Below are 23,295 nucleotides of genomic sequence, written 5' to 3'. Positions count from 1 at the left end.
GGAACCGATCACTATATAAGTTTGGTAAACATCGGATAATAATTGAAGATATTATTGTGTTCCCAACTTAAATTAAAACTGTTTTACCAGTTTTATATTCAAATGGCTATAATCCAATCATGCATTGATGTATGTAGCTGGTTTTTGAGAGGAAGCGAACTCTCATCGATACATTATCTAGATACTGTTAAAATTTGGTAAACATCGGATTATAAATGTAGGCGTTATTGTATTCAAAAGTTCAATTATAAAAAATGCCAATTTTAAATGGCCATGAATCAGTCATGATCTGGCTGGGTTTCGAAATAAACTGAGCACTGATTGACACCTTAGTACTGTATTAGTTTGGTAAACATTGTATTATAATTGAAATCCCCATGGTTTTCACCAGCTCAAAGTTTCTTTTCCAATTTTTCACAATTTAAGGGTAATTATTACGTCACGCATGGAAGGATCTGGCTGGTTTGTCATTCTCTCATGCATATCTAGCTACTGTATAAGTTTGGTAAATATCGGATGATAAATGAAGACTTTATCATGTTCACAAGGTAGATTATAGCAAGTTTTGCCTACTAAAAGGGTCATGATCAAGTCAAGCATGTGCGGATCAGGCTAGTTTTCCGAAAGGATGCGAGCTCTTAAAGATATCTACTGTATACGTTTGGAAAACATCGAATTATAAAAAAGAATTAAAATGTCCACAAGCTCAATAATTGCATTTTTGCAATGACATGCACGGAGGGTTTTGCTGGTTTTCGAATGGAACCGAGCTCTTATGAATATTATGGTACTTTATATAAGTTTGGTAAACATCGGATAATTTTTTATCGTTTTCACAAGGTCAATCATAACAATTTTGTCATTTTTAAAGGGTCATAATCCAAATATTCATTGACAGATCTTGCTTGGTTTCAAAAGGAACAGAGCTCTTATGGAAATCTAGCTACTGCATAAGTTTCGCAAACATCGGATTATATATGAATACTTTATCGTTTTTACTATGTCAATAATCCAAGTTCGGACTAATCCAAGGGCCATAATTCCGTCATACATATACGGATCTGATTTTCGAAAGGAACAGAGCTCTCCTGTATATCCAGCTAGTGTATAAGTTTGGTAGGCATCGGATTGGATAAATGATGACTTAATCTTGTTCACAGGGTCAATTTTAGTATTTTTGCCACTTTGTATTACCCTAATCCAGTAATGCATCGACGGATCTGGCTGGTTTTCGAACGGAACCGAGCTCTTATCGAACTTGCTACTGTTTAAGTTTGGTAAACGTCAGACAATAAATGAAGATGGGCGCACGGGCGGGCGGACACTATTCCGCCAATGACTGTTTGAACAGCCCCTCAAGTACAAACATGTACAAATATACTGAAACTTAGTGTCTAAACGACCTCCATGTACAAGTTTATATCAAAATACTGACACTGACTGAATGGTCTCCCAAAAGAAATGTATATCACTATATTGATGCTGCTTGTACGACCTCCCATGTACAAACCCAGATTTACATGCTGATAATGTCTGAACAATTGCACATCAATATACTGACACTGACAGTCTGAACAGTCTCAAATGTACAGATATTGATAATATATTAAAACTGTATGTACGGCCTCCCATGTACGAATATACATTAATATACCGATACAGTCTGAAAAGCCTTCCATGTACGGATATACATCAGTATACCGATCCAGTCTCAACAGCCTCCCATGTACGGATATACATCAAGATACCTATACAGTCTGAACGGCCTCCCATGTACGGATATACATCAACATACCGATACAGTCTGAACGGCCTCCCATGTACGGATATACATCAACATACCGATCCAGTCTCAACAGCCTCCCATGTACGGATATTCATCAATATACCGATACAGTCTGAACAGCCTCCCATGTACGGATATACATCAACATACCGATACAGTCTGAACAGCCTCCCATGTACGGATATACATCAACATACCGATACAGTCTGAACGGCCTCCCATGTACGGATATACATCAACATACCGATACAGTCTCAACAGCCTCCCATGTACGGATATTCATCAATATACCGATACAGTCTGAACAGCCTCCCATGTACGGATATACATCAATATACCGATACAGTCTGAACGGCCTCCCATGTACGGATATACATCAATATACCTATACGGTCTGAACAGCCTCCCATGTACGGATATACATCAATATACCGATACAGTCTCAACAGCCTCCCATGTACGGATATTCATCAATATACCGATACAGTCTGAACAGCCTCCCATGTACGGATATACATCAATATACCGATAAGTTTGAACAGCCTCCCATGTACGGATATACATCAATATACCGATAAGTTTGAACGGCCTCCCATGTACGGATATACCGATACAGTCTGAACAGCCTCCCATGTACGGATATACATCAATATACCGATACAGTCTGAACGGCCTCCCATGTACGGATATACATCAATATACCGATAAGTTTGAACGGCCTCCCATGTATGGATATTCATCAATATACCGATACAGTCTCAATGGCCTCCCATGTACGGATATACATCAAGATACCGATAAGTTTGAACGGCCTCCCATGTACGGATATACATCAATATACCGATTCAGTCTGAACAGCCTCCCATGTACGGATATACCGATACAGTCTGAACAGCCTCCCATGTACGGATATACATTAATACACCGATACAGTCTGAACGGCCTCCCATGTACGGATATACATCAATATACCGATACAGTCTGAACAGCCTCCCATGTACGGATATACATCAATATACCGATACAGTCTGAACAGCCTCCCATGTACGGATATACATCAATATACCGATACAGTCTTAACAGCCTCCCATGTACGGATATACATCAATATACCGATACAGTCTCAATGGCCTCCCATGTACGGATATACATCAATATACCGATAAGTTTGAACGGCTTCCCATGTACGGATATACATCAATATACCGATAAGTTTGAACAGCCTCCCATGTACGGATATACATCAATATACCGATACAGTCTTAACAGCCTCCCATGTACGGATATACATCAATATACCTATACAGTCTGAACGGTCTCCCATGTACGGATATACATCAATATACCGATACAGTTTGAACAGCCTCCCATGTACGGATATACATCAATATACCGACACGTTTGAACGGCCTCCCATGTACGGATATACATCAATATACCGATAAGTTTGAACAGCCTCCCATGTACGGATATACATCAATATACCGATACAGTCTTAACGGCCTCCCATGTACGGATATACATCAATATACCTATACAGTCTGAACGGCCTCCCATGTACGGATATACATCAATATACCGATACAGTTTGAACAGCCTCCCATGTACGGATATACATCAATATACCGACACGTTTGAACGGCCTCCCATGTACGGATATACATCAATATACCGATACAGTCTGAACAGCCTCTCATGTACGGATATACATCAATATACCGATAAGTTTGAACAGCCTCCCATGTACGGATATACATCAATATACCGATAAGTTTGAACAGCCCCCCATGTACGGATATACATCAAGATACCGATACAGTCTGAACAGCCTCCCATGTACGGATATACATCAATATACCGATAAGTTTGAACAGCCCCCCATGTACGGATATACATCAAGATACCGATACAGTCTGAACAGCCTCCCATGTACGGATATACATAAATATACCGATACAGTCTGAACGGCCTCCCATGTACGGATATACATCAGTATACCGATACAGTCTTAACAGCCTCCCATGTACGGATATACATCAAGATACCGATAAGTTTGAACAGCCTCCCATGTACGGATATACATCAGTATACCGATACAGTCTTAACAGCCTCCCATGTACGGATATACATCAAGATACCGATACAGTGTGAACAGCCTCCCATGTACGGATATACATCAATATACCGATACAGTCTGAACAGCCTCCCATGTACGGATATACATCAATATACCTATACGGTCTGAACGGCCTCCCATGTACGGATATACATCAATATACCGATACAGTGTGAACAGCCTCCCATGTACGGATATACATCAATATACCGATACAGTCTCAATGGCCTCCCATGTACGGATATTCATCAATATACCGATACGGTCTGAACGGCCTCCCATGTACGGATATACATCAAGATACCGATACAGTGTGAACAGCCTCCCATGTACGGATATACATCAAGATACCGATACAGTCTGAACAGCCTCCCATGTACGGATATACATCAATATACCGATACAGTCTCAATGGCCTCCCATGTACGGATATTCATCAATATACCGATACGGTCTGAACGGCCTCCCATGTACGGATATTCATCAATATACCGATACAGTCTGAACAGCCTCCCATGTACGGATATACATCAATATACCGATACCGTCTGAACGGCCTCCCATGTACGGATATTCATCAATATACCGATACAGTCTGAACGGCCTCCCATGTACGGATATACATCAATATACCGATACGGTCTGAACGGCCTCCCATGTACGGATATACATCAATATACCGATACGGTCTGAACGGCCTCCCATGTACGGATATTCATCAATATACCGATACAGTCTGAACAGCCTCCCATGTACGGATATACATCAATATACCGATACAGTCTCAATGGCCTCCCATGTACGGATATACATCAATATACCGATACAGTCTGAACAGCCTCCCATGTACGGATATACATCAATATACCTATACGGTCTGAACGGCCTCCCATGTACGGATATACATCAATATACCTATACGGTCTGAACAGCCTCCCATGTACGGATATACATCAATATACCGATACAGTCTCAATGGCCTCCCATGTACTGATATACATCAATATACCTATACGGTCTGAACAGCCTCCCATGTACGGATATACATCAATATACCTATACGGTCTGAACGGCCTCCCATGTACGGATATACATCAATATACCGATACAGTCTGAACGGCCTCCCATGTACGGATATACATCAATATACCGATACAGTCTCAATGGCCTCCCATGTACGGATATACATCAATATACCTATACAGTCTGAACAGCCTCCCATGTACGGATATACATCAATATACCTATATGGTCTGAACCGCCTCCCATGTACGGATATACATCAATATACCTATACGGTCTGAACGGCCTCCCATGTACGGATATACTTCAATATACCGATACGGTCTGAACGGCCTCCCATGTACGGATATACATCAATATACCGATACGGTCTGAACAGCCTCCCATGTACGGATATTCATCAATATACCGATACAGTCTCAATGGCCTCCCATGTACGGATATACATCAATATACCGATACGGTCTGAACGGCCTCCCATGTACGGATATACATCAATATACCGATACAGTCTGAACAGCCTCCCATGTACGGATATACATCAATATACCGATACGGTCTGAACGGCCTCCCATGTACGGATATACATCAATATACCGATACAGTCTGAACAGCCTCCCATGTACGGATATACATCAATATACCGATACGGTCTGAACAGCCTCCCATGTACGGATATACATCAATATACCGATACAGTCTCAATGGCCTCCCATGTACGGATATACATCAATATACCTATACGGTCTGAACGGCCTCCCATGTACGGATATACATCAATATACCTATACAGTCTGAACAGCCTCCCATGTACGGATATACATCAATATACCTATACAGATATACATCAATATACCGATACGTTTGAACGGCCTCCGATGTACGGATATACATCAATATACCGATACAGTCTGAACAGCCTCCCATTTACAGATATACATATTTTTATCATGCTTTTCGATGAAATATTGAGTTTTATCAGTGCAAGAACAGCAGTGAAAATAACAATTTATCGTTTTTTTTAGAAAAATGGTTATCCTGATTTACAAACGTTTTGTTGAACTTTGAAGCTGAATGTTCGAACATTAAATTTGCTTTCAAACAAAACAAATTATAGTCGAAAACACTTTAATGCTGGAACATAAATACGATGTTATATCATCGTTCAAATACCTTTTTGAACTGTTTGTCGTTGCAATATGTAATACGTACTTTAAGTAGTTATATATTATTTAATGAATCTCCATCTATTTTATGGTGACTAAACATTTCTTTTATTTTCTTTCTTTCGTTTTCACATTAAAGAATGGGGTATTACATTGCATGATGATTAACATCGATTTAACCATAAACTATTAACTGCAAGTCACCTTAACAGAGTACTGAAGGTACGATAGAAAGGTAAGTGATTTAAGGGTGGGCAGCGATGCAAAAGTCGATTGAGGGACCAAAATTTTAAATGTTTTAAAAAATCAACTTCTATAAAGTTTTGAGGTTCAACATTTAACAAGCATGACTCATATACCCGATGCAACATGAAAAGCTGTAATTAGGAGTTGAACATATTTTACGAAATAATGTTTTATCACATTTCCAAAAAAAAAGCATTTACGTTTTTCCCGGAAAAGTCTAAATACAAAGAGAATGTGTTTGTGAGTCAAATTTACCCCCCCCCCCTCCCGAAAGTACATGATGTATCCCGCACATGCATACTTAAACGGAAAAAAAATCTGGCGCGGGCCAGATAAAAAATAATAATCACAATTATTATAAGCACAGTAACTCTCTCTGTGTCTCTCTCGGTCTCTCTCTGTCTATATTTACTTGAAAAATTGAAATAAAATAGGCATAAAACAATAATGTCCGTGCACATTCACCCTTGCTCGACCATGAATCATCATCTTTTCACGCGTAGGTAGTGTTTGATCATATTTATTGCGCTGTTTGTCTGTTGGATTTACAAAATATATAGTGCACTCTGATGGATTACCCATACATAACTTTATTAAGTGAAGCTGTTTTATCTAACTATTTTTGCAATTCATTTCAAAATTTATATTTGATGTTATCTAAGACGGCGTACATACGTTCAATTATAAATGCACCATTTGTATCCATCAATTATGAAGTGTTGCAAAAATTCACTCAACTATTTCACATCAAATGTAATATATGGACAAATTTACGCTTGTCTTTATACGAAACATTAGATTTTGATTTCAGAGAAAGAACGTTTTTTTTTCAAGTGTGTCATAGAAACATATTTTCACGAGTTGCGACGCACTTCACGTAAAGTTTTTATCGCCGAAGACGTAGACTGTCGTTCCTACGCCGGATGTGGAGAAATAGTTCTCCAGTTTGTTATCAGTTTGTTTAATATGTACTCGTATTTCAGTGCAGACGATCGAGTATCCAGCTTCAAGAAAACGATTTAAATATAGGAATATCATTTGCATAATAAACGTTAAGCTATGATCTTTCCAACAAAATCTTTATTCAAACAATTTTCTTTTAATATCAAATTGCTATTTTTGATACAGTTTACTGATTCAGAAGTACTCCGTTTTGGTCAAAGGGAAGTAAATACAACCGATCATATAAAGAAGTCCTTTGTAAGGATAGTCTGTGTTCCGCTACATTGGACTATGGCGTGAATAGGATCAATGCATGTCTACCCAATGTCGTAGGTGAAGCTAAGAAGCTTACTGCCCCCCCCCCCCTCTCACCACTCTCACATACCATTTATCTGCTAGTGCACATGACCGTTGGGTAATTGCAAAAGATCTATTGAGTAACAATATTTACACGTCAAATGCAATTCCTTAAATGAACGGCCTTTCGGCCATTGTGAATATACCAGGATTTATCGATTTTTTTCTTGCGTTCATGCTGTATAAACGCAGTAGGGCACATAAGCAAATTCTATAATTCCTGTTTCGTAAACTGTACCACTGGGTGTAATTATAAACAAGATAGTTTTAATCATGGTAATGTAAAACTGCAATTCTGATAGATTTAGAGTGGTAATTATTAATGACCGGTACACGATACCGTTGCTGTAACCGTAGGTTATAAGTAAAATTAGAACCTATCGTGTAATGTTTTAATGAAAAAGAATGTTGTAGCGAGCTAAGCGATTCATTTTGATTTATAACAATAATGTTCTAGCTGACTTAGGTTATATCACGTGATCCTAAGGCGGGAAACCAATCACGTGTTCCAGAGGCGGGAAACATGATTTTGATCATTATTTTGCATGTTATAAAAGTCATAACGATTAAGCGCGGTACATTTTGGAGGAAGATAGGCGATTCAATCGGATAAAACTGTTCATTATTATTTAACTTTACTTAAATACTAAGATGAGGTAAATAACTTAAGATCTTTATTTTGATATATAATCGCAATTCTTCAAGCATGGGTTAATCCACATACAAAATGTATAGATATATAATGAGAGGTGCTTACCATTACGGAAATTTTAAATCCACGTTACCTCTGTCTGTAAATACATATCCCGGCGTACTGAGACGATATGTGTAAACTCATCTTGAATAAAATATTATTCAAAACACTAAAATGACATTATTAAGAAGAGTCGCCGAGGAATGAATCAGTAATCACGCTGACTTCTTATAACTGAGATGTGGTATTAAGGTGCATTTTAAAATTTAAAATACGACAGCTTCATGCGGGAGTGATCATGCTTAAAATAATACACAAAAAAAACACAGACACAAAAACAAAAAATAATTGGAAATAAATAGCTGTGTCTACTGAAGCATACAATGTTACATATATCAACAGCACCAACTCTTAGGTGAATAATGTATATGTCCATTATAAGCTGTTCATATTGAAGTGTATTAAATTGGCGGAACGATGCAGTATTGAACAAGAATTTGAACAAGTGTAGTAATTTTACTCAACTGAAATTACTAAGCCGTCTATTAAGATACACACCCAGTTTCGGACCGTGAGGACATTGAAGTGACCAACGTCATTCGTCATACGTAAATGATTGTACACATAGGTGAATGGTAACGAATATATGGATCAACGATATGAATCATCATTGAGGTTAAAAGCCAAGACATAAGGCATTCGGAGCTCCTCGGTCATTTTTATCGAAAACAACTTCGAATGTACTGAACGGTTTACATACTCAGAAATCGGTATGCAGAAATCGGTATGTTTCAGTCCGCTGCAAGTAGATCGCATAGTAATCTTATTTAGCAGTTAAACTTCATGACTTAACTCATAGGAATCTTAATTATGTTTGCAATAATACTCTTCACTGGCAATCAGTTTAAACTTATATCATTAAATTCAAGCTAAAACACTGCATTTTATTAATGATATAAATTGATTAATTACTAACTACTTCTACTGATGTACCGACATACATCCGGGGTTGTTTTCGATAAAAATGGCCGAGGAGTTCCGAATGGCCACAAGGTCCTGCTACCTAAGCCCGGCTTAAAGTAGTTTCTGTCTAGGCATGGATTATCTCAAAATGCTGTAACTGTGCGCAATATACCGTTTTGTTACGCGTCATTTTGTCATACCTGGCGTGAGACCACAGTTATTTTTACTATATGTTTCATATAGACACTAACCTGGCTTTTGACTTTATACACACCCCAGTTGAAAAACAAGGACATGGCATCTCTAGAACAATTCAAGACACAAAATATAATCACAAGAAAACACCATGTCGACCATTGACCCGACTGTCAAAATTGAGTTCAAATACATAACCCTTCCGCCAGGGAGTCAATCGGCTACAAACAACTAATTTTCAGACTTCCACAAGCTATGATTTTTCCAATATTTTCATTGAAAACTATCAATTTCTGCAATAGAGTGTCAAATTCAGTCAAGTTCTCTGCAAAAAGAACATTTTTTGCTTCTTTTTCATTCAATTTTAATAAAATATTGATACTTGAACACAAGCACTCCTTTTTTCTGTATTCACATCCGGATCTCAACGGGGGGCAGATAACTGTGGTTTGAGCCACCTGGTATACGAAATAAATATATTTAAGGTGAAAAAGTACTGTGTATTTTTTATAGCAAGCAATATTAAATCAATTACGATATTGTTGACTCGTTATATAATTGCAAACGTAGCCAGTGTAAACAATATGTGTTTGATATAATAAAATAAATGTCGGAGTTCATGGAGGGTAAGCACATACTGTTAACCCTCGAAACGTTCATGTCAAGCACAGCTCACGCCTCGGTTGACATTAAAGTTATAGGTCGACATAACATGCACTCACCCTCTAAGGCAACTGATAATTGTATAATATCACATATCACTCGTCAAATTGGCCTTTAGGTGCTTTGTACTATAGTATGTGTAATGCAAAGTTACTTACAATATTAATCTAAAGAAATATGTCAAAAGTGATGATTTGTAACAATGACATGACCGTATACTACAATACATTGGGGTTTTGCACAACATGCCGTTTTGATTCCAGAAAGAATGAAGACCAACTAGCTGTCTATTTTTCGTCAACATTTCTGACCGGCAGCAAAATATACGTTTTAGTGTATCAGTTTCTTATCTGGCTAACAATTCTTTGTAAAAACATGTTATATACCGATATATCGAATTATTGACGGACATCAAAACGGAACTTTACACCATAGATTACAGAAAGTTGAAAGAAAAATGTAATTGATAAGTATTCAATTTTCTTACAATCTAAAATTTTATCCAAAGACCCTTGTTCATTGAAAATTGTAAATGTTCCCCTAAGGACGCGGCCTTCGGAAAAACATCCATCAGATGACATGAATAGTCCCCATTACATGTTTTAGTGTATGTACCTAATAGTGGACCAGTGAAATGTGTGTATTACTCAATGCGCATACTACTGCGCTGTCGAGAAAGAATGCCTACTTTTGGCTACGCAATCACCGTGATCGCGCCCTTGTATTTCAATATGATTATATTCTGAATAAATATGCAACAATAAAGTGATACTGCCTGTATGGCCACTTATGTACAGATATATAACATTGTAGTTATACTGCTTGTATGGCCACCCATGTACAGACATACATCAATATACTGATACTGTCTATTAAAGGTTATCACATTTACATACACACTGATACTGCCTGAGGTATACTGATATTGATGCATAACGACTGTTTATAACGCTACCAACGATTTACAGCAATAACCAAATTACACACACTTTCAATATTATATTTCAATCTTTAAATATACACCTCATTCCTGTACGATGGTTGTTGTTTAATAATAACACATTATTTATGAATAATTTGCGATGGTATTTGAAAATCGCTTGCTTTTCTATTTTACTTCTGTCCTGTCATTGGGCGCAATAATACGCGTGGGCGGGTATATTTACTACGGAACTACTTTTTTCAATGAAAGCGTAGGCAAATTCTTAACAACCTGTCAAAATAATGCAGACGACGTAAACTGCAGTAAATCGGTTTTAACAAAAAGAGAATCGCTAATTGACTGATTTTAATCATGATGGATGCAATATTTGATGAACTATTAAATGCCAATGAAGACGACTTATTTCTGTAAACATTTTGTAAATATAACGCCTCTGACATTTGAACAAAAGATGAAATCAAGGAAATAAAACAATAACCAATGGAAGAACGAGAACTGAATGAAGAGCAGGAAGATTGTACCAGGTTTAAAGGGGTTGGTGAGGAAGACATAACGATGTTTGACCAGTCTCACCAGACAAAGGAAAACACACAGTAGGTAGAAAAGGTATTTCAAGGTATTATAGTGTGTTTTTTCTTAATATTTAATGAAAAGATAGATTCTCTAACTAGGTGCATACATAAGTCTTATTAATTTTAGCACATAAAATATCGAAAAAAGTGTTTTACGCATAAATATTTACAATGGAAATATATTTTAACACGATACTAAAAATATAAAAAAGTTGATGATTACGAACATTAAAAATTATAATATTAACACTAAATTTAAACTAAAATGCACATATTGTTTTTGGAAATTTTGCTCAAAATTGACAGCACTAATCCAGATATGCTGAGCCTCTCAGGAAGGAGCTCAACGGCTTTTGAAGCGTGGTCTAAATGTACTACAAGAATTGTTGAAAAGCATACATTCTGGTCTGAACAGACAAGTGAACAACCTTGGCCGCAACATACACATTGTTCAAGAGACATCACTTAAGGCTGCAAATCGTATAGTTGATGGATAATGATAGACCTACACATCACACGCCTAACATCGAGAAAAGCGACCTTGTAACCATATCTAGGTACTTCGCCAATGATCCAAATTCTTCAGTTACTCTTCGACAGTGCGATTGGTTACAACTTGCTATACGCTTCCTGCCACGCGATATTGAATTTCACCACCAGCTACAAGTGGAATGCTTAGAGTTTACTGAAGACCATGATGGTAGCGAGTATGCCACCCTGAAGATCATGATGGTAGCGAGTACGCCACCCTGAATACCATGATGGTAGCGAGTACGCCACCCTGAAGACCATGATGGTAGCGAGTATGCCACCCTGAAGACCATGATGGTAGCGAGTATGCCACCCTGAAGACCATGACTGTAGCGAGTACGCCACCCTGAAGACCATGATGGTGGCGAGTATGCCACCCTGAAGACCATGATGGTAGCAAGTATGCCACCCTGAAGACCATGATGGTAGCGAGTACGCCACCCTGAAGTACGAGATGCAGCAAAACATCCAAGGTGGGCTTACATGAATCGGACTCCAAACTACCGCAATCAAGTACACAACACGTCTCCCGTGTTATCTTGCGGCAATGCTGAAGTTACTTATCAGTAAAATCGACAAATCTACATCGATCTTGTATAATGGCTGCTTGAAGGAAGCCATCGACAGACCTGACGAAAATGACATTTGGACGATGTTAATTTCCAAAGAAATGACAATGTACTTGCTGATTTGTTCAAAACCGTATTCCAACATTGTTCATACACCAACTGTTCCTTCACCATTGATTGACTTGAACTGCTCTCTAATTTGACAAATTCTTCGAGGTGATTAGGAGATATGGACCAGACATGACTATCTATGACTCGGCCATTTGACCTTAAACTGTAACTTTACCTTCCACCGGCGCGCCTGTGTTTTGACTTGAGCACTGGGTCTTGATCTGGTTAATATTTGACCCGAGTTTCATGATAATCATCAAGGTAATTAAGATATACAAAGCGGACACGAAATATATGGCTAGAACTTTGACATTGACATTTGGCCAGTGCTTTAATTTAAAATCCTTCAATGGGTTTACGAGACAAGGAGTGGACACAATGTGTGACAGAAAGACAGAGTGGCAGGCAGACGGACGCACAAACAACCGCACTGAAAAGTGTATGGCTCTTCTATATAGAATGGCGGAGACATAATAACCACAGTTTACATATAAAATCAAATATCATTTACCAATACGTTTAAGTTCATAGATTACAAATGAACAGCTACATACATATATTAAAGTTAATGCGCATGTGAATAATTACCAATATATTGATCAATTAATTAGAGATAACTAATCTTTGAGGTTCAAAGCCTTATCATAGCGCCACGTGACCTTGGCCTCGGTAAAATCAGTACCTATTCTCGGGCAGAGATCTAGTCGTACTTAAAGGTGCACTCTTACTCACTAATAAGATTAACCATTATAAGTCGGCGCCGAGTTTTGAATCCCTGTAAACCATTAAAGGCCAATAGAAATCAATCTTAAGTCATCAATTCTCAGGCATTTTCGTATATTTTGAAAAATACAAAGAAAAAATGTCCATTTTTGCAACAGAAATCAATCACAGTGCCTCATGCTTAACGATGTAAATAACGCTGAACCACTTCAGATCAGACAATACACTGCGATCATTGATAGCTTGTATTGAGAGCATTCATAAACATTCTATTATCAAAACTGACTATAATAACTTTCTTTAATGTTAAAAAGAACTGAAGTATCATTATTTAGATTGAATGAACAATACATATTTCAAACTTATAAGTCAAGCACTTTTGAAATCCTCTTACGTAAATATTGAAATCCTCTTGCGTAAATATTGTCATTGTTTGCCTAAGGTTAATGATTGCAAAGTTCAGTTTCAAAGTTTATTCATGCACTTAATACAAACAGAGTTTACAATCACAAGGAAATAATAAGTGCTAAGTATAACAAGGCAGGAACATAATAAATACATTTATGAAAACTGCATGCAAGAAAATGTGAACACTTTGGAAATTATTTCTTAAATGATATTGATTGAACGAGGGATGGCTCTGTTTAACCTAAAAAATACTAAAATGATATAGAAATATCAAACTAAGATGAGGGTTTTATATCAAGCTATATAAAAAAAGTTAAATTTTAAGATCTTAATGCGATTTGAGCAAAATGGATTATTTTCCCTGTCATATTTGAAGATTTCCAAATGTTCGCCTGAAATGATACATGTGTTTACCATGGTTTATTATTCATTAATGCTTCATATGATTTATTTTTATCCTTTTTGCTATTTGAATGAGATTATACATGTGTGAATTGTGTACTTGTGTATACATAATTAACATGGTTAATCATCAACATCATCATCATCATCATCATCATCATCATCATCATCATCATCATTATTATTATTCATTATTATTATTTTATTTTATTATTATTTTATTATTATTATTATTATTATTATTATTATTATTATTATTATTATTATTATTATTATTATTATTATTATAACGACGGCTGACAGACAATACAGATGTAAGGGAACACCCTTATTGTAATTTCGTTTCAAAGCAAGAACCAATTATTGAGCCAACTGTGATAAAACGCATATTAATATTTAAAAAAAATATATCCTATATCAAGAATAATATATAAATATATGGTAAGATAATAAAAGCCACGTTACCTCTATCTGCGGATACATAGCACATCTTGATGTGTAAGCCACCACATACCATATGTCAATTCATTATTTTTAAGTAAAATGATTCAAATATGAAGTAGAAATAATGGTAGATAATTAGGCTTCTTTGCCATGTTAAACCATAGTGAGATGTGGGATTGAGATATTTCCAACTTCAAACGTAAGAGTTTCATGCGAGAGTGGTCGTGCAAAATATCAAACATAATAAAATACAAACAAATATATTGATTGAAAATAAAGTTTTTTGAATCTATTGAAGCATAAATTGTTAACAATTTAATAACACCATTCTCATATGAATCATGTAAAGATGTTTACTCAAGTACAGGATGTGCTGTATTGAATGGAGGAAGAGTTATGCACGTTTTTGAATTCGTATTTGATTAAGGTGCATTCACTCAAATTAAATAACTAAATCATCCACCTCGGTATATATCCTGATTTAGAGCGTCAGAAACATTAATATGTAGATAAATCGGAGGCTTAAGAATACCAGAGTCGACAATCAATAATAACACCTGGTGCCACATATGTTGTTGACCTGGGGAGCGGCCACAACATTTCATCACTGAGATAAACACATCTTGAACTCTTCCAGTTCACCTCCACATCAATATTCGCCAATGCCATTACCTCATGATATTCAACTCATCAATTTTGTCAGTTTTGTTTCAATGACAAAAGTTCTTAAAAATAAAAAAGTTGGTCAAAGGGGCTGGGACCGGTTTTAATCCAAAGTGCATACTTTGAACAAATTTGGTAGAGGACCATCATATGAAGCTACATAACAAATATGAAAGTTCTGGGCAAGGAGGTTTTGAAATTATTCTTTTCCAATGATTTCCCTAAGTCAGTCTATAGGAAACTTGTGAACCCCAGGGCGCGGCTAGTATTGTCTCAATGGGCATTATTTTTCGGGGGACCATTGTATGATGTTACATGCAAAATATTACTGGGCCTAGAGATTTCAGACAAGAAGATTTTTTTTATATAAACCTATAGGAAACATGTAACACCGGGGCGGGACCAACTTGACCCCAGTGTCGATTTGAACAAACTTCATAGGGGACTACAATAAGATGCTACATTCAATAAATATCAAGTGTCTAGACCTAGCGGTTTCAGACAAGAGGACTACAAAGAGTTCCCTATTAGTTTGTAAGAAACTTGTGACCCCCTAACAGTGCCAGTTATGACCCCAGACAAATGGACAATGGAATACAGCAATAGAAGAAGAATGTTTAAGTTTTTCCCTTCAGTTGCCATGGCAAACAGGGTTCTTCATGGAATCCATTTCTTTGAACATATTTGAAGGGGCACCATCCAAGGAACATCCGATTGAAGTTTAATTCAAATTGATCATGTGATATAGGAGGAGATGTCGTTTAAAGCAATTGTCGACGAACGGACGGGCGGTGGGCGATGGGAAGAGCTTACCCTTAGCACTATTTGCTCAGGTGGCCTAAGTGTTAAAGAAAATGCCAATTGCCAATTGTCAGCCCTATCTTATTTCCCAAATCCTCAAAATCATATAAAAGTAATAAATAAAAATAATTTTCAAATTTTGAAAAAGGCACTTCCACATTTTCGCTGAAAAGTTACAGGACGCAAAGGCCTATTGATACCACGAATGTCTGGTTAATATCAAAACAAGAATTAATGCCCTTTTTACATCATACCAATGAATTTACAAACACACACATGCTTGTAATTTATTTTCTTTGATAATCTACCTGAATACGTCTCTGTTAATGCTTGACTAGTTCATTTAAATAGCCGCCACCAGAGTCATTTGACGATTTCATCTTGGGCAAATTATCATGGCTGATAATTTATGTTATATCATCGTCATTGCACTTAAATACACCATGGTGAAATCAAACTGATGCAAATAATATTCAGCAATTGACTATAATTAATATCCCCTGTATGATTTGCTGTTCTATGAAAATACAGTCTGCTCATAAGACATACTTTATATGAATTGACAAACTGGGATTTAAACAGGCAAACGGCATTTAAAAATGATAACAATTTTTCGCTATTTACAAATAGAAATCGACAGTAAGAGGGAGAGGGAAATAACAATATGAAATTATACATAAAAATATCAGTTACAATTATATGAATTGATTTACTAAAATTCTACTGAAATAAACCAAACCACGAGAGATGTCATGGTATGTGACGAATGCCCCCGAGGTGTCATCCAGTTTAACAGAACTTGCATTACATATACGTCTACATCCTGAATGAGCTACCATAGACTATGTATTTGCCGGCCTCCATCATGAGGTAGGGACGTGGCTCTTACAACCGATGTCGTCTTAATGTATCGAACATTTGTGCAAAGTAATTTTAAAATATCTCCGTGCATGACAGAATAACATCATAGACCCAGCTAACTATATTCTATATTATTTAACTCTTAAGTGTGACCTTGATTTTTTAAGTCATGTCGTGGATTTTGCATATGGCACCGCCTTTCTGTGTCAAAGTCTTGTACCAATTATTTTAAGTCTATATGTGCACGACAAGGTTTCAGCAGGTATACTGCTACTAAAAATGTAAGTGTGCTTATTGGGGTTTGCATGCGACACGTCATTTTATGTTCCAATCAATTGTGTCAAGTAAATTTGATATCCCTCTTTGCTTTACAAGTAACAGCCCGGACTCGAACAACTATACTCTATGTTCATATATGCAGCATTCTATAATGATTAAACTCGTTACAGCCCTAACCCGACCAACTATACTCTATGTTCATATATGAAGCATTATATAATGATTAAACTCGTTACAGCCCGAACACGACCAACTATACTCTATGTTCATATATGCAGCATTCTATAATGATTAAACTCGTTACAGCCCTAACCCGACCAACTTTACTCTATGTTCATATATGAAACATTATATAATGATTAAACTCGTTACAGCCCTAACCCGACCAACTATACTCCATGTTCATATATGAAGCATTATATAATGATTAAACTCGTTACAGCCCTAACCCGACCAACTATATGTTCATATATGAAGCATTATATAATGATTAAACTCGTTACAGCCCTAACCCGACCAACTATACTCTATGTTCATATATGAAGCATTATATAAAGACGAAACTCGTTACAGCCCTAACCCGACCAACTATATGTTCATATATGAAGCATTATATAATGATTAAACTCGTTACAGCCCTAACCCGACCAACTATACTCTATGTTCATATATGAAGCATTATAAAGATGAAATTCGTTACAGCCCTAACACGACCAACTATACTCTATGTTTATATATGAAGCATTATAAAGATGAAACTCGTTACAGCCCTAACCCAACCAACTATACTCTATGTTCATATATGAAGCATTATAAAGATGAAACTCGTTACAGCCCTAACCCGACCAACTATACTCTATGTTCATATATGAAGCATTATAAAGATGAAACTCGTTACAGCCCTAACCCGACCAACTATATGTTCATATATGAAGCATTATATAATGATTAAACTCGTTACAGCCCTAACCCGACCAACTATACTCTATGTTCATATATGAAGCATTATAAAGATGAAATTCGTTACAGCCCTAACACGACCAACTATACTCTATGTTTATATATGAAGCATTATAATGATTAAACTCGTTACAGCCCTAACCCGACCAACTATACTCTATGTTCATATATGAAGCATTATATAATGATTAAACTCGTTACAGCCCTAACCCGACCAACTATACTCTATGTTCATATATGAAGCATTATAAAGATGAAACTCGTTACAGCCCTAACCTGACCAACTATACTCTATGTTCATATATGAAGCATTATAAAGATGAAACTCGTTACAGCCCTAACCCGACCAACTATACTCTATGTTCATATATGAAGCATTATATAATGATTAAACTCGTTACAGCCCTAACCCGACCAACTATACTCTATGTTTATATATGCAGCATTCTTTAATGTTAAAACTCGTAAAAGCCCCGACACGAAAAACTATACTCTATGTTCATAGATGCATCATTCCATTATGATTAAATTCGCAACAGCCCAACTAATATAGATCAATAGACCGATACAGTCTGAACAGTCTCCCATATACAGATTTACATCAATATCCTGCATGATACTTTCTGGAAAGCGTCCCATGAACAAATAAATATCAAAATACCGATACAGTCTGAACAGACTCCCATATACAGATTTACATCAATATCCTGCATGATACTGTCTGGAAAGCGTCCCATGAACACAAATATAGATCAAAAGACTGAAACAGTCTGAAATATAGACAGGAATAGTGCCTGAACAGCTATGCTTATGAACATTAGTATTGTGGTATTCATCCGTAGCAACAAACGAATTACAGAAATGCATATCGTGCATCCTCCCTGACCATAAGCATTTATCTTTTAACCGCCTTTTCTATATATGTTAGATTTTTTTTTCAAAAAAAGTTAACCTTTGAAAAGAAGAGAAATATTAAAATTAGTAGGTTTCATATTTACACTCCTTATCCGTTAATTTTACAAACCAAAAATACATAAAAGGTGTTGCATTTTCATGGCGATTGTTTTACGATAACAACTCTGTTTCCCCATATCTTTTGGTCTAACTGCTTCCTTTTGTATAATAAATAAGGTTTGAATAATACTTTTATTAATGAACTTAGTTATGTTGGATGGCTTTAAAGGTTACGTTTGACGACACTTATTGCTTGCTGCAGGCAGTAAGCGGGAGATTTTAACGGATTTCCCAAATATAACACTTTATTTTGTACAGCTTTTTATACTAGCTTATTAACTTTGGCGCTAGTTTGTATGTAGGCGGTTTACAGGTGTTGGGGTACATTTATGACATGTTGCAAATATTCACGAGCTATTCACCGTACACAAATATATTATCCATATATTTGACTTCTGTTAGTCTGTTTACGGTATATGATAATAGTTTAGCCAACACGCACGTAGTCTCTATTATTATCAATTTAAAATCTGTTAGAAGTATACTTACGAAACGTTTCGCAAAAGGGGTGGGGATATACAACGAATCTGTATTAATGTAAAACTACAATTCTTAACGATTAAGAGCAGTACTTATTGGTGACCAATAAACGGTGCCATTTTCTGTTAAAGTATGTTATAAATAATAATAAAAAATAAGTCAAGTTCGACGGGGAACCAAATTATAACGACTTGTCTGTAAAGTTGTACGACTGTACGTTTACGACTTGTCTGTAAAGTTGTACGACTGTACGTTTACGACTTGTCTGTAAAGTTGTACGACTGTACGTATGTTTACGACTTGTCTGTAAAGTTGTACGACTGTACGTTTACGACTAAACGAGCCCGATGGCGATTGCATGGCTGTATGTGGAGATTACTTTCAAAAGAGATGAGTTAAATAACTTTCGTGTTGTTGTTTTTCACATATTGCATGAATATATTCTCTAATTGTTGGTTAATCTGTATAAAAATTGAATATAATTTAACTAATAAGAGTTTCCCAAGAACATTTGGTTGATCAAAAAGAAGAAAAGAAGTTCACGTTACCTCTGTCTGTAAATACATAGCCCGGCATACTGAAACAGTCAACTCATCTTGAAAAAATAAAGATTCCAAAATACTAAAATATCAATATCATAAAGAATCGCTGAGTGATGTACCCGTAATCACTTTCACTTGTTATTAATACGATGTGGTTTTAGGATACATTTTAAAACTTAAAGCGCGACAGTTTCATGCGAGAGTGATCGTGCTAAAAATAATAATCACAAAAAATAATCTATTGCTTAAGAAGTAAATACCAGAGTCTAATGAAGCATACCATGGATCTGATAAATATGCGTCATAAGCTGTCTATGTCTAAGTACGTTACATAAATGTATTGAAATGGACGAACCGTTCAATGAGGCAATAAACAAGAATTTGAATTACGTACGAGTGCAATTATCATACTTCAGAAAGTAGTAAGCTATCTTTAAATTAAGATATATATCCAGAACTCGAGCATGAGAACAGTGAAATTAACAGCATCATTCGTAAAGTTAATGGATTTATACATACGGATGAATAGTAACCAATAAATGGAATATTCAATAAAGACTTGTCATAATGTCTGGGTTGAAGTAGTTTGTTACTAGCGTACTTTTATGTAAGGTTATTATATAACCCATAGATTATTTGACACGATGTACTGTGCAATACACCACATCGTTACGCTACTATTTGTTATAGGACTATATTTCAGGTGAAAATGTAGTGACAAGTAAACAAGAATACCTAGGAGTAATGCAATATATCATTTGACTATAAAGTACATCGCTCCGTTATTGGATGTTACGTACTATAATACAAAAGTTGTTTAAAACCATAAATAATTAAATCTGTCAACAACGACTATTTGAAACAATGACATGACCTTATACTACAATACCTGAGAGTGACCTATTGTTTGAGCAGATAAATGCATGGCCATAGGTGGTAGCATGTGTTGTGTATCCTGATATGGTTTTCTCACAACAATGTGATGCCTTCTCTGCCCAGTCATGTACTTCAGTATTATAAATATAATTTTCCATGGAAATATTAATGCGAAAAGCTACAGAAACAAGCTCAGTAGCAAAACGTTTAAAAATAAACCAGGTTTAATGGCACTGGGTAAACGCCAAAGACATAACATAAAAACACAAACAAGAAACATGGAAGAACAGCACAAACCTCCACAAGCAGCACAGTGCATACATCCTATATATATATATATAAAAACTAGGTATGTTTATCAAGGGTTGTTACGTACCGCCTTGGAACGGTCAGTAAAATTTAGATTTACTGGGGGTTTAAACCAGTTTAAGTGCACATACCTCACTCTTAACCTAACAATCCTAATTAAAGATAAAACGCAAAAGGTAAATCTTATCAAAGTGAGCATTAACTTGAGGAAACTTAACAATAAAACAAATAATAATAAACTTATAGGTAAACCCCAAGTACTTATCGTCCAGAAGCATACATTCATTTCCACTGAAAAGTCTATCTTTATAATGATTCCGAACAATGTCATTAAAAACAATATGAACATGAAATATGCACTCAACTAAGGTTGTATGAAACAGGCATTGTACCTCGAGTCCTCCCGTCAACTATTACTGACAGTCTTAATTATGTGCTTGATACAGTACATTATTGATACAGTACATTATTGATACAGTACATTATTGATACGGTACATTATTGATACGGTACATTATTGATACAGTACATTATTGATACAGTACATTATTGATACAGTACATTATTGATACAGTACATTATTAACCTTTAGTTTATCGAAACGTCAACGTAATGAACGGTATATTGTTTAGAATACAATATGAATTGAAATACGTGATTATTTTTAAACTCTCTGTGGGTATACACTTGTCTTCACAAAACACTTGATTTCAAGTTGCGTGTTTGGCGAAAGGAGACTCTGTTGGAAACCATAAGGTTTACTTTTGTCCTTAAAGATGCTGAGCGCTAACGGAATAATTTATAAATAGATGAGCAATTGTGACTATTTTGTAACGAATAAAGACTAATATATTAAACTTGTTAGTCGAATACGACGTTTCGTAGTTTCAGTTAAAAAATAACGTTACTGAAGTATTGAAAGCTCTTTTTCGAGATTAGACACAGTCTTGACAAATTATGAACATTCAACTTCCTATGTCCATGACAGGAATGCTTTTAATCGATGGATTATCAATGGTACACAAATGTGAGAATAACGTCACTGAGTTTTATGCTACCTGTGTGTGTGTGTGTTTTGAAGACTTTGCAATTTTGCTAATCTCACTCTGTGCGATTCCGTAGGGGATAACATTACAATAGTCACGATGGGAACTGACTAGTGACAACACAAGAGTTTCTGCAACCTCCTTGTTGAGATATCTTCGAATACTGAAATAATTTAACATGGATGTTCGACTTTTTCGTTTCACATGCTCATTGAAATTTGATGTTTCAACATTTTCAAAGGCTTGCCTACTAAGTTAAACGAACATTATAAACTCAATTTTTGACTTTTTTTACATTCACCCAATTGTTGATTGTGACAGCACATTTTTCTGTATTGCTTGAATTTCAACTACTGAATATGTTAGTTTAAACAGCCTGTTCTCAGTGTGGTCGTCAAAGCCAAGTGAAATAGATGGTGGTGAAATAGCATCAAACAGTGTCCCAGTAAAAGGTAGAGACATGCTCCTTAAAAGTTGCCTTGTGGAACACAACAATATAGCCGGGATGATGAAGATGAAGGGTTGAATTAACACTTACACGACACCTCCTGGGTCGTAAATAAGAGTCGACCCAGTCCAGTGCTGTCCCACTAACACCATACTGCTTGTA

The 23,295-nt window shown here is 36.1% G+C and overlaps 1 protein-coding gene across 5 annotated transcripts in view; it reads right to left on the bottom strand.

Moving 5' to 3' along the window:
• Positions 1-23,295, bottom strand: part of LOC128242128 (aquaporin AQPAn.G-like) — a 70,963-nt gene that overhangs the window by 32,227 nt on the left and 15,441 nt on the right. Inside the window, exon 1 of one of the 5 annotated variants that reach the window (XM_052959170.1) lies at positions 20,461-20,635. The exons of 2 other annotated variants lie outside the window; for them this stretch is intronic. In XM_052959170.1, coding sequence (XP_052815130.1) covers positions 20,461-20,478 — 18 coding nt within the window. In that variant the 5' untranslated portion in view covers positions 20,479-20,635. Of the gene's footprint in view, positions 1-8,393; positions 8,418-14,875; positions 15,059-20,460; positions 20,636-23,295 lie in introns of those variants that run through there. 2 more of the 5 variants (XM_052959169.1, XM_052959174.1) reach the window with 2 other exon arrangements.

The sequence above is a fragment of the Mya arenaria genome, chromosome 8 (genome assembly GCF_026914265.1).
Source record: "Mya arenaria isolate MELC-2E11 chromosome 8, ASM2691426v1".
In the NCBI taxonomy this organism is placed as follows: Eukaryota; Metazoa; Mollusca; class Bivalvia; order Myida; family Myidae; genus Mya; species Mya arenaria.
The sequence above is the reverse complement of the archived record's forward strand: the minus strand, read 5'-3'. Positions and strand labels throughout refer to the sequence as shown.